Source organism: Sander lucioperca, chromosome 15 (assembly GCF_008315115.2).
Source record: "Sander lucioperca isolate FBNREF2018 chromosome 15, SLUC_FBN_1.2, whole genome shotgun sequence".
Classification (NCBI taxonomy): Eukaryota; Metazoa; Chordata; class Actinopteri; order Perciformes; family Percidae; genus Sander; species Sander lucioperca.
In genome coordinates, this window is record NC_050187.1 from 17,145,318 (window position 1) to 17,156,991 (window position 11,674).

The window sequence follows — 11,674 nt, forward strand, 5'->3', positions numbered from 1 at the left end:
TTTAAATGTAACAACTTAAGTTTACATGTTTGAACATAAATATTATGTGGTGACACTGAAATTTACCTTATCGTTTGCAAGTTTTAGCCACAAATAGCAAAGTAAATAGAACACATATTTTCTATGACAACTCATTTAATACCAGAGTAATACAGGAATCCTAAATTAATAGATTAAATAATGTTGCATCCAAACCAAAGTCTGCCTGTTTAAATTAAATGGATAGGGTTCTAGGCATTATGCACAAATGGTGACACCAAAAACATTGTCTAAACATCTACAGCTAAAACAATTGTATCTAATTAATCATTAGACAAATCCTGAAACAAAATGAGCTCATGTTACCCTGATAACACTGATAACGTATAGTCAGAAAAGTGACCTCATTCTGACCCTTATTCAATGAAAATGCAAATCTTTGATGATACGAAGGAATCGCCACAGTCAGTGATTTGCTCAGATATGTTTTTTCTTCAAGATTAAGTAATGTTTTTAATTTCAAGTGTAATATACACAGAGCCCCAAGATTATACTAATACAATTATATTTGTTTGTTTTAAGGCATTAGTTAAAATGAGCAAATCATCTTTGAAATTGAGTTAATATGAATTATAATTTAATTATGAGTTATAATAAACAACTGTAATCTTTAGTGGGTGCTGTAGCGTTGTGAAGAATAAAAAAAAACTTTTATAAAATCCAATAATTAGTGCTGGTCTTCATCTTTTCATTTCCCTAGAAACACTTTCAGTTATAATTTTAAAAAAAAACATTTCTGACTTTTTAAGAATGTTATTTTAACACACCTATTAATTAGCAATTAATCAAGTAGCCTTCTGGAAGGAAGGAACACTTCAGGAAACAACACCGACTCATAATTCAACATATAGTACAAGTAGCCCTTCCACAGTGTCAAAAGCTGCACTCAGGTCAAGGAGCAGCAACAGACTACTCTAGGCAGTTTCAGTTGAGTGACAGGAACGGAAGCCAGATTGAAATTTATTAAAAAGATTGTTGTTGGATAAATGGGCAGTAAATTGGCTCGCAACAGCCATTCAAGATGTTCTAACATAAAAGGTAGATTAGAGATTGGCCTGTAATTTTTAAGAACTTGTGGGTCAGTATTTGTTTTTGTAAGCAGCGGTTTCATAACAGCGGTTTTAAAAGCTGAGGGCACAGAACCCACGGAAAGCGACATATTAATAATATTAAGAATAGATCTACTTAAAACAGGAAATAGCTCTTAGAGGCAGTTACCAGACTGGCAAGGACCTCAGAGGAAATGGTTTGGAACTGTGAGAGACTGCAGTTTATCTGGGTCGCAGTGCCATATAAACATCACTGTACACACTGTATACTGTCATATCCACCTACCTCATGTATATAAAGCAACCTGTTACACTTATCATCCCATATTTATTCTGGCACCCTTTGCACTCTGCACCATTGCACTACTGTATTATCTAACTATGTAGGCTATTTGTTGATTTATATCTTGCATTAATAATCTAAATCTGTAAAGTAACTAAATCTATTAATTAATGCAGTGGAGTAAAAAGTAGGATTTGCCTCCAAAATGTAATGGAGTAGAGGTGTAAGTAGCAACTAAAATACTCAAGTAAAGTTCAAAAACCTTTGAATTGTAGGCTACTTTCAAGTTTTAGCCTACATTCCAACACTGACAAGAAAATAGGCTAGGCCTATATAAATATAAATTTGAGTCCAAACACACTAAAAATCCCCACAGGAATAGCAGTAGTTTCATTTAATTTAATCTAAAAGTTTATATTAAAAACCCTTGTGTTGACTTCGGGTCACATTGACCCGTTTTAAATTTTTGTTTTACATCAGAAAATATGGGACGTAGAAATAAGTGAGAAGAAAAATTGAAAAAATTAAAACGTTGGAAAAAGCAAAAACAAACTGAAAAAAGGCGTCAAAATGTTGGGAAAAAAGTGTTTTTTTCAAGGTTGAAGGGAAGACAACACAAGGGTTAAGGAGTAATTAATCCGTTATTCCTGAAGTATTGGTCTGGCAATGCGATACTATTCCTAAACCACGTCTGTCCCATAGACTGTATGCCTAGGCCTATTATATGTCTCTGCACACAACCTGCTCCATTCTGCGTCTTAGGGCGTTTCATTCTCATTGTTCCCAGTCCTCATCTTAGGTTACAAAACAACAGGCGAGAAGATAATAACAATAGCTTTCTGACATTTTCGATGGCTTTGAATTGAAACTGAAAGACGTCAAACCGGATCATCAGACTACCTGGGAGGAGAGAAATTATTACGTCATACAGCCTTTTTCACCGCCACATCACTTGCTGCCTTCATTGTCATTTGAAGCTCGGAAATACCATAATTAGCTTACATTCAAGAGCCTTTAACTCAGTGTTTCTGAAATAATATAAAATGTAAATTGTAGGCTAGATTAATATAAATTGCATCATTTTAGAAAGTAGGCACCAATGTGCTCTTTTGGCCTATCCCATGGAGGATCTCAGCTTCTCTAGTCAAAATAGGTTACTCTTCTCATCCAATAATAGTGATATTTCCGACAGCACCTGAAAGCCTCATATGCCACAGCAGGTTTCGCGGAGGGGGAAGAGAGAATCCTCATTTGAGCTTTGTAACAACATCCCTCTCTTAAGGATATATGTCGCTAAAATAACGCGCGAGGCGGTTGAATTAATAACGTTAGTTTAGTAGCCTATTATATTTAAACCCGTAACGTAACACCGAGGTGATAGGCTACCTCTTGAAAATGCTTCAGTCTCTAGCCAGCAATTCGTGTGTGCGGTTGATACAAAGTCACAAATCGACGTGGTATTTTGTATCTCTAGTCTTGGGGTATATCCTTTATCTCATATTCGGCGCTGTTGTCTTTTCTTCGGTTGAGCTGCCTTATGAAGACCTCTTGCGCCAGGAGCTGAGGGCCATTAAAAAACAGTTCCTCCAGGAAAATGAATGTCTATCCGAAGAGCGTCTAGAACGTTTTCTAAAGAAAGCCCTGGATGCCAGTAATTATGGGGTTTCCATCCTCAATAACGCCTCAGCTAACTGGAACTGGGACTTCACCTCTGCGCTGTTTTTTGCGAGCACCGTGCTGTCCACCACAGGTAAGTGCTGGTCACCGCCAATAACCTCACGCTGGACAGTGTAGGTGATGCATCATGCAGCCGACCAGGTGCGCAAAATAAGATAGAATAGGCCTCTATTTTTTTTTCAACCAAAATTAATCCTAAGTGTGCTCCTGTTTTGGCAAAACATCCTTAGTCTGACCTGGGCCTACTGAATGTAACTAGTCAGGTAGTGGAAACTAAAATGTTTCATGCAGAATGTGCCTAATTGTAGGGTATTGTTGCCATTTTTATACACATTAGCCTACAATAATTATGTCACTATTTCAATCAGGCCACAAAGCTGTTTGTTGCATTTGCTCTTGATTTGTTTTTGTAAGCAGCGGCCTACAGAAGCTAAAGCGGTGCGTTCTATCTTGCATTTATGTTGGCACAGCGTACACTGCCTTGCAGTCAGTACAGCCTTTGATAAATATAGCCTTACATTACTGTAAATGAACAGCCCTCTTGCAGAATTTACAGTAGGGCCTATGTTGCAGTATTCCAGACAGAAGCAGGGCTATATCCAATGCGAGGCACTGAAGCACACAAATTTGAGACCATTCAATATAAACATAATCTCCCTTTCCCCCCAGGCAATCACATGTTCCAATTTAGGCAAAACCTAAAAACACAGTTTTGTAGATTTTCTTTTAAGGCATTTGTACAGTTTTGCACAACACTGTGCATAGAGTCTTTTCCTCTTATCTTGCTCAAAAGGACATGGCTTGCAAGAGCTTGTCAGCCAGGATACCTGAAGAACTTTAGTCTTACCACAAGGCTGCAGTTATCTCAGAGGTTTCAACATAAACGATTGTGCTGATTGATACCTAACGGTACAGCAGTGGCTTTCTGGCTGCATAAAACCTTTCCTGTTTTAAGTCTCATCAAATGTCTGTTGATGGTTAAACAGAAAATCGACAGACATGTAGATCAGATAGAGCACTGACTTTTTTAGTCTCAAAACGTTTTGTGGTTTTGTGACTTTTAATAATTGCAATGGCACTTTCAGAATTACTTTTTTTTCTCCACAAGCTATGATTGATTGAGCCACAGTATTTTTAACACTCTTGTTGGTCTACTTCACAAGAACATGTAGGTTTTAACAGCAATACCTCCTTCACATCACTTCCAGACGGTTCTCAGTAATTATCCTCTACCTGCCTGTGAATGCTTTAATTAAGCCTGTACCTTGTTTATTGTCTGTTCCTCTGTTTAATGCCTATTACATTTAATTAGTGACTGTCTTACTGTTATTTTCTCAGTTAAACTGGGGCATTAAATTAACATGGTTGCTCAAGAACCTGTTTTAGTTTCAATAAGCCAAAAACAGGCTGAATTCCAAACCTGATGCACACGTATACACGTATTCATTTTCTGTCCTGTTTGTTTTCCTACAGGATATGGTCACACAGCACCACTGTCCGATGGCGGGAAGGCCTTCTGCATTATCTACTCAATGATTGGCATCCCCTTTACCCTCCTCTTCCTCACTGCTGTAGTGCAAAGGATCATGGTGTTCAGCACGCGGAGGCCAGTCATGTACATCCACAGGCGCTGGGGCCTGTCCAAGCCACTGGTGGCTATCGTACACGCCACTCTGCTCGCCACTTTGGCCGTCTCTTGCTTCTTCCTCATCCCCGCCGCCATCTTCTCAGCACTGGAGGAGAACTGGAACTTCCTGGAGTCCTTCTACTTCTGCTTCATTTCTCTCAGCACCATCGGTCTGGGTGACTACGTACCTGGAGAGGCCTCTAATCAGAGGTTCAGGGAGCTTTACAAAGTGGGGATCACTGGTGAGTGCTGATGATTCTTCGTACTTTGAGCTATTTTCAATGCAAGGTGGTGGCTTACTGTCCATTTTCATCCTTATTGAGGTGTTTGTAGTTAGTCATTGTAAACAGCATATATCATTGTCAAACCATTTATGCTGTGAGACAAAATATATTACAGAACAGACGACAGGCATTGTGTCTGTTTCAGGATCACATTTCTCATAAACTCTAACACTTCATGTTGCAAAGAGGATATGAGTGCTTGCTTTGTTTGCACTGGAAGAACAGGAAGCATGCTATCCAGCAAAATAACCCTAATAACATCATATATAATTTGTGTAACATGTAGTATATGGATAGTCTAAATTTGTTCAAGTTAATCTTAATGTCTCAGAATTAATGTTGTAAGGATTTACTGATGTAAGAATATCCCTTGTAGCATGTTTTATGATGGTGGACTTTGACCTACCTGGGTGTGACGCGTGTGACACAATCTGCTTGGTCTATTTCTTGACCCGTTTAGTGAAAACGTGTGTAAAAAAAAAAAAGAAAAGTGGAATGTCATGTTTAATTAGTAAACACATGCTTACAAATACACAGATAGCATTCAGATATATTTGGTTCCTCCTACAGCATTAGAAATGGCCTGTCCTACTCACACAGAGTGTCATGGACATTGTTACAAGCATATAGTCTGCAAGACTTTTCACTGCAAACTTCTAAACAATGCATAGCTCATTAAAAATGGTTCAGTTGCAAAATCTGTAGCTTTTTCCACACTTTGGATATTTTTAAGCTGGTGTATGCTGCTGAAAAAGCAACATTTTGACATACTATTTGTTTTTTTCAATGCTGTTTAAAGGCCGTCAATCAGTCAGGTAAGAAAACATAGTGCAGTGCAGGGGACAAAACGAGCCATGGCCTAATGGAGAGCAGCAAGGCATTGATTGCATTTTCTGGGTGATTGTGCAGCTTTCTGTCAGCAGCATTGTCAGGACTAATAGTTGAAAAAAAAAAAAAAAAAAAGTCAAATTCTATTTGAACCCTTGCGCTCTTGACAAGCTGTGGGTGTGCGTGAATGTCGAACACTACTGCAGTGAACTATCATCTGCATGTGTGTGTGTGGTACGCACCAGCCAGAGAGACGTCATTCAGTAGGAAGAGAGTGAAGTCTGTGACAGAATGTATTTGTTTCCACAAATAACACAAGACACATTTGTACAACTTCCTCTGTGAAGAATTACATGTCCGTAACGGAAGTGAGTGACATCATTATTTGGATCATTAAAACAGAAGAGCGAGACACAGTTTGCCACAAATGATGAACAATTCATGTTGTTTGCTTAAGTGTTTTGTTTGTCTTGTTCTTCCCATGCCTTTGATGCTAAGCAGTCATTGCTTTTGTGATAAGCATTTAAGACATAGCGCTACTCTGTGTACATACAGTAACAAAAAAGGGATTTCTAATGTATTTTAAACAGAAATGCCCCTTGGGTTGCTGGGGCGTTTCAAGGGGATTTTTCATGTTAGATGCTGCCAAAGATGGTTTGCTTGTATCAAGTGAAAGCTCAATAAACATCTCACTATTCAACAAAGCACACGCTCTGTTATAACATGGTTAGCTAGACACTGCCCTCTTGTGTCAGTGCATATAAGCAACAGGTTTTGGGACAGTAGTGAAGAAATGCATTACTTGTTAATTAATTACTTTGTTTTTTCCAAAAGAATGACTTAAATAAATCACAAAATATTTTTTTGAGTCTTGCTGTGTAAATACAACAGCAGCTGCCATAGTATAAAAAAAGCATCAGGTAAAATTCTACAGTAATAAAAAAAAGACATTAGAATAGTATGTGTTAAGTCCATACACTTCTGTGACTGTACTGACCTGGACACATTCAAATCACTTATTAAAACCTACCTCTTTAGATTAGCCTTCACCCTCTAATAATATTACATTTCACCTGCTATTATTTGCTGGTTTTTATGTTTCACTTGCTTTTGATATGCTTGTTTTTAATGGGACGGTTGTATTGCTTCACTTGTTTTTAATGTGCTTAATGTATTGGTTTTATTGTAAAGTGTCTTTGAATACCTTGAAAAGCGCTATATAAATAAAATGTATTATTATTATTTTTAAGTCCCATAAAGAAAGGAATGTTCAAGTGATTTATTGTCAGGGTTATAACATATGTGGTAACTGTTTGTTTTTGGCTGTAGGGATATTTCAATATTTTTTGATCATTTAATTATGCTACTCACTTCGTCTAATTACTCCCTTCTTCTTTTTTCTTCTACATGTGTCTCTTCAGTCTACCTGATCCTGGGTCTGATAGTCATGCTGGTGGTGCTGGAGACCTTCTGCGAGCTGCAGCAACTGAAGCAGCTGAGGAAGATGTTCTACCTGAAGAAGGAGAAGCCGCAGGACCGCCTCGCCATTATGGAGCACGACCACCTGTCCTTCACTACTGTGTCCAACAGAGCCACAGCTTACACTGAGGGCAAAACCCCGACATTTGATAGTGTCCCAACTCTGGCCTCCCCCAATGACGATCCCATGATCCAGTAAACATCGACACAGCAAACATCTATTGCAGGATGAAAATGGGAAAGTAGTGGGTAATGCACGCCAGACTGTAGGTAGATAGAATGAGTAGATCAAGTCTCAGCTGTAGGCATTCTGCAAAGCTCAGCCCTGCAAATTTTACTTGTAAAACTAGTTGAGACTATTCAGATCAAGCAAACAAGCTTCTTTATCAAACCACAATACTGACAATATAGGACTCTGCAGGAGAGATTAAATGTATGCACATTAATCAGGGAGAAAATTAATATTTTAACAGTGACTATAAAGACATAGCCAGCGATAAAAGAAAAGCCTTCAGCTGTATTTATGACTCACAGGAGATACGCTCCTTTATGAGCTGTGATATTTATTGCATATTTAGGAACATTTTAGAAAATAATTGGTCTCTTAAATCTCGCTGAAAGATAGGGCAATGCTCTAGTCTGTGACAAAATAGAACATAAACATGTACGTATCTTATAAATAGAGATGCTTGACAGGTATGTGGAATGTACATAATCAGGTAAATGTTTTAAGATGTACAGTATAGCTTAAATTAACACACCTGATAAAGATGAGCCAAAGTGTAGCCAACACATAAGAACAACTCATGTAATTAACTATCATTTGAGTTCAGTGTAAATTATTTTTTTTCAGATAGAACTTTGACAGGAAAATGTGGTCAATGTACCATGACAAGTATTGCATTCAGTTAACGTTATTTTCAGGGGCCTGTTTTCCCATTGTGTGTCAACTGACAGAGAGCTTGCAGTTGATCCTGAACAAAGCATCTGAAAGAATAGACAATACATTTTATGAATTAGTGGTCTGAGCTCAGAAAAAGATATACTGAAAGTGTGCAAACAAACAGGTTTTGTTTAAAAAATAAAAATAAGAAATAAAACCAAGAAGAAACTAAGATAAGTTAGACTTTATTAATCCCACACCGGGGGAAATTCCTGTGCTACAGCAAAGAAAAAAGAAAAGGAAAAAAAGAAAAAATCATAAGAAGAACACAAAAACGCATTAAATAGACATGGGAGAAAACTATTTACTCTGCATACATATAAGAACATAGTTTTACAGTCTATGTTTTGCAGCATTTTTGGCTCATCTTTATGGAGGCGTTAACTATTCTTGTTGGACTTCACGTCGTCACACACTTCATTGTGAGGGATAGTATTTGTCTGCGGATGTGTGCGTGTGTGTGTTTTCTCTACATGTTGCAGTGCTATTTCAATATCCATGTGTGATGATAAGCAGCACTATAATTTATTGATTTGTCTGGCTTAATGTGTGCTGGACTGTTTGAAAAGGGAAGGAGAGGTTAGCCTAGCTTAAAAAAAGGGAACCACAGAGTGCTGACTGGCCCGTTGCATTTTACTGTCAATAAAGAGAGCTCAGTTTGCACGTGTACTGGAGCCAGGCAGTAGTACAGGGAGAAAACATAACTGTTTGGGATTTCTCAGAGAGAAAAGGGAAATGATTCCAAAGATTTTATCGGTAAAAAAGGAGATCTTTTTTAATGGAAAAATAATGGTACTTTTGATGTGGATGATCTGTAAAGGCTCAATAATGGCGCTAACCTAAAAAAAGGCGCAAGATGTCGAAAGAAACTATTTTACTGTATTTACATAATTTGAATGTAGAAATGTATATTTTTTGACATGAGGAAGATTTAAAACACTTTAGTAGTAATTAATGAAAGTAATTCTCTACTAGAAACGGTGCATTAGGGAAACTTGAAACTAAAAGTTAAAGCAGCAGGAGTGCAGCTAAAACATTCCAGTTCTGATTATCTACATCAGGTCTGCTCATCAATCAAGAATAACTTTCCAAAAATGTGCATACTAAACTTGCACGTTTGTATGACATTTGACTGTGTTTTTAAAAAAAGATTTGTATCTGAAGGAAAAATGTTGTGACAGAAGTACTTAATTTCATCCCCTTATCCATCCTGCAATATTCCGTTTGGCGAAAATAGACACCCAAACGTACAGTGTATCATACTGCTGCAATGCAGACTTATTTGTCATGAATCCTATTTTAGTACATTTAATAGAAAGACATGCATTTGTTATACATTTTAACTATATCTCAGTATCTGGGTGGAGCTGAAGTTCTAACCTCATCTTTCTCCGCTACATTGCCACATCAAGACACAGTCGCAGCCTTTTATGATGTCTTGAATGTAACATTTTTTATGCCGTTTGCTACAGCAAGATTTAAGGCCTGCACAGTGTGCAGCATTACGCCTTGCTGCTCAGCTGGCTCTGTCAGTTTAGTGATGACAAGTTGATTTGAAAACAATGTTTTCATGACTGCTTGCAAAATTAGCTTTAAGTGTGTCATCATCTGAGTTACTCACTGATCTTTAATATTGTATTTTATAGATCAGTGGGCTTGTATTTTTTTTTTTTCACCAGTCTGGGCCTTTGTGTAAACTGTGAAGCATTGCAACTGTTCATATTATCTGCTGAGAAAAAAAGGATAACTTACTTTTTTGCCAAGCTGGGGTTGCTCTTTTACTGTAAGATGTTTCATTGTTTTGTAGATACATTAAAATAGATTGATGTCAAGGCTTTTACCCTTGACATCCCACCCCAGCATTACTGTTTTCGACAGTGTTTGTCATGCACATACAGTTTGTCTTGAGGGTGAGAGCTGTCAGGTAAAGTAGTTCTGTTCAGGGAGAAAATGTTGTGTCAAGGATTACAAATGGAAGCACACTGACATTATTTATTTATGCTGACAAAAGTAACACATTTAGGCAATTTGGAATCACAGGTTTCTGTACATAGCTCTTCAGTTGTTTTAGTGCATACTGTAGATTCATATGCATTGATGAGTATTTTAGTGTTACAATACCAATTTTGTAATACAGCACCTAGGTTTTCTGTAAAATTCATTTTGGCATAAAAAGTGAATCCATGAACTGTAAAATATCAGTGTGTCTTAAATAAAGTGTTGGTTTATTATTACGTAATCTGACTGTATTAGTGTTAGAGTTGTGGATAATTGCCAGGCTTTTCCATATACAAAAACACTTGGGTGAATTGTAAAGAAAAGCAGAATAAATGGCAATCAATGTGATTATCTGTTGGGTCTTGGGTAGCATTCTTTTCTTTATTTGTTGCTACTTTAAAATACTATTTTAGTCATTTGTCTTATCTTTGAAAAAGAAACAGAAGTGTGGACTCCATCATTGTCTCCATCATAGAAGAGCAGTAATTAAAGTTGGAGGTGAACAAGAGGCCCACAGATATCCTATTCATTAATTACCAAGAACTGCTTTCTTATTTGAGCATACGAAGCAATGATTTGCACATCAGACACATTATATGTGGTACGTCATAAAAGAGGGGACATTGTTAGCTGTTGAAGGACACTGATTTATGATGAGAACCTGTGAAGACCAAGAAAGCTCTAAAATGTGCAGTATATATTAGTGGCTTTGGTATTACTGTTCTATATCTAGCACACAGAAATACATAGAAAATTAAACAAAATTAAAAATGTAGGTGTATTCAGTCTAAATTATCTGATTTCCACCTTATTCATCCCGGTGTAACAGAATATATTGTATTTTATTGCCCCGGGCAGCATATGTCTCAGAGGAAAGTGAATTTATTGGGTGTGTTTAAGGTGCTGAAAGAAACACTTTTTGTGTTCAACAGCTGTAACTCTTGTTGATCAGAAGTGTAATTAGCTCTGACATGCAGGCACCTCTCACTGCTGAGCCACTGAGCCGACAACCATGCTATCAAGTTGAACTACCTGAATAAAGATGAGGCAAAGGCATCTCCTGGCAAAATATTCATTGGATGCACGTTATGAGAACACAATTAGCTGTGGGCGCACAGTGCACAGTAATTGAAAATAACTGTTGAGGAATAATTTACATAATGTGATTGTAAAGAAATATTGTGATCAGATCAAAATCCCTGCTTTGAAGTACACACGCAAGCTTGAATGTGTATTATATAATGCACTGTACATTTCTGGAAGTTAATTATAATAATCTGCAGCCTGCTAAATGTCAATAAAAAAACAATGTTGAATACTTAGAGGGGAGAGCATCCCCTTGCTGGAAATGAAACATTCTGCATGCACAAGCAAAGTCTGTATCTTACAGCAAAATGAGACTGCATTTACTGACTCTAGAGACTCCACTTTGGCAGGTGGCCAGCTAAAGCATATAGAACATCACTC

General features: G+C 37.4%; 1 protein-coding gene across 1 annotated transcript; it reads left to right on the plus strand.

Annotated features, from left to right (window-relative positions):
* Positions 1-2,557: 2,557 nt before the first annotated feature.
* On the plus strand, positions 2,558-10,443 carry kcnk1b (potassium channel, subfamily K, member 1b). The gene is made up of 3 exons (XM_031303049.2): positions 2,558-3,121; positions 4,522-4,917; positions 7,209-10,443. Exons 1-3 carry the CDS (start codon positions 2,767-2,769, stop codon positions 7,463-7,465), a joined length of 1,008 nt encoding a protein of 335 aa, XP_031158909.1. The 5' UTR covers positions 2,558-2,766; the 3' UTR covers positions 7,466-10,443.
* The last annotated feature ends 1,231 nt before the right edge of the window (positions 10,444-11,674 follow it).

Bases quoted from the DNA above. Each gene is read 5' to 3' on its own strand.
- kcnk1b (XM_031303049.2), top strand. From the start codon at position 2,767: ATGCTTCAGTCTCTAGCCAGCAATTCGTGTGTGCGGTTGATACAAAGT. The intron at 3,122-4,521 runs GTAAGTGCTGGT...GTTTTCCTACAG, and splicing joins CACCGTGCTGTCCACCACAG to GATATGGTCACACAGCACCA. The intron at 4,918-7,208 runs GTGAGTGCTGAT...GTGTCTCTTCAG, and splicing joins TTACAAAGTGGGGATCACTG to TCTACCTGATCCTGGGTCTG.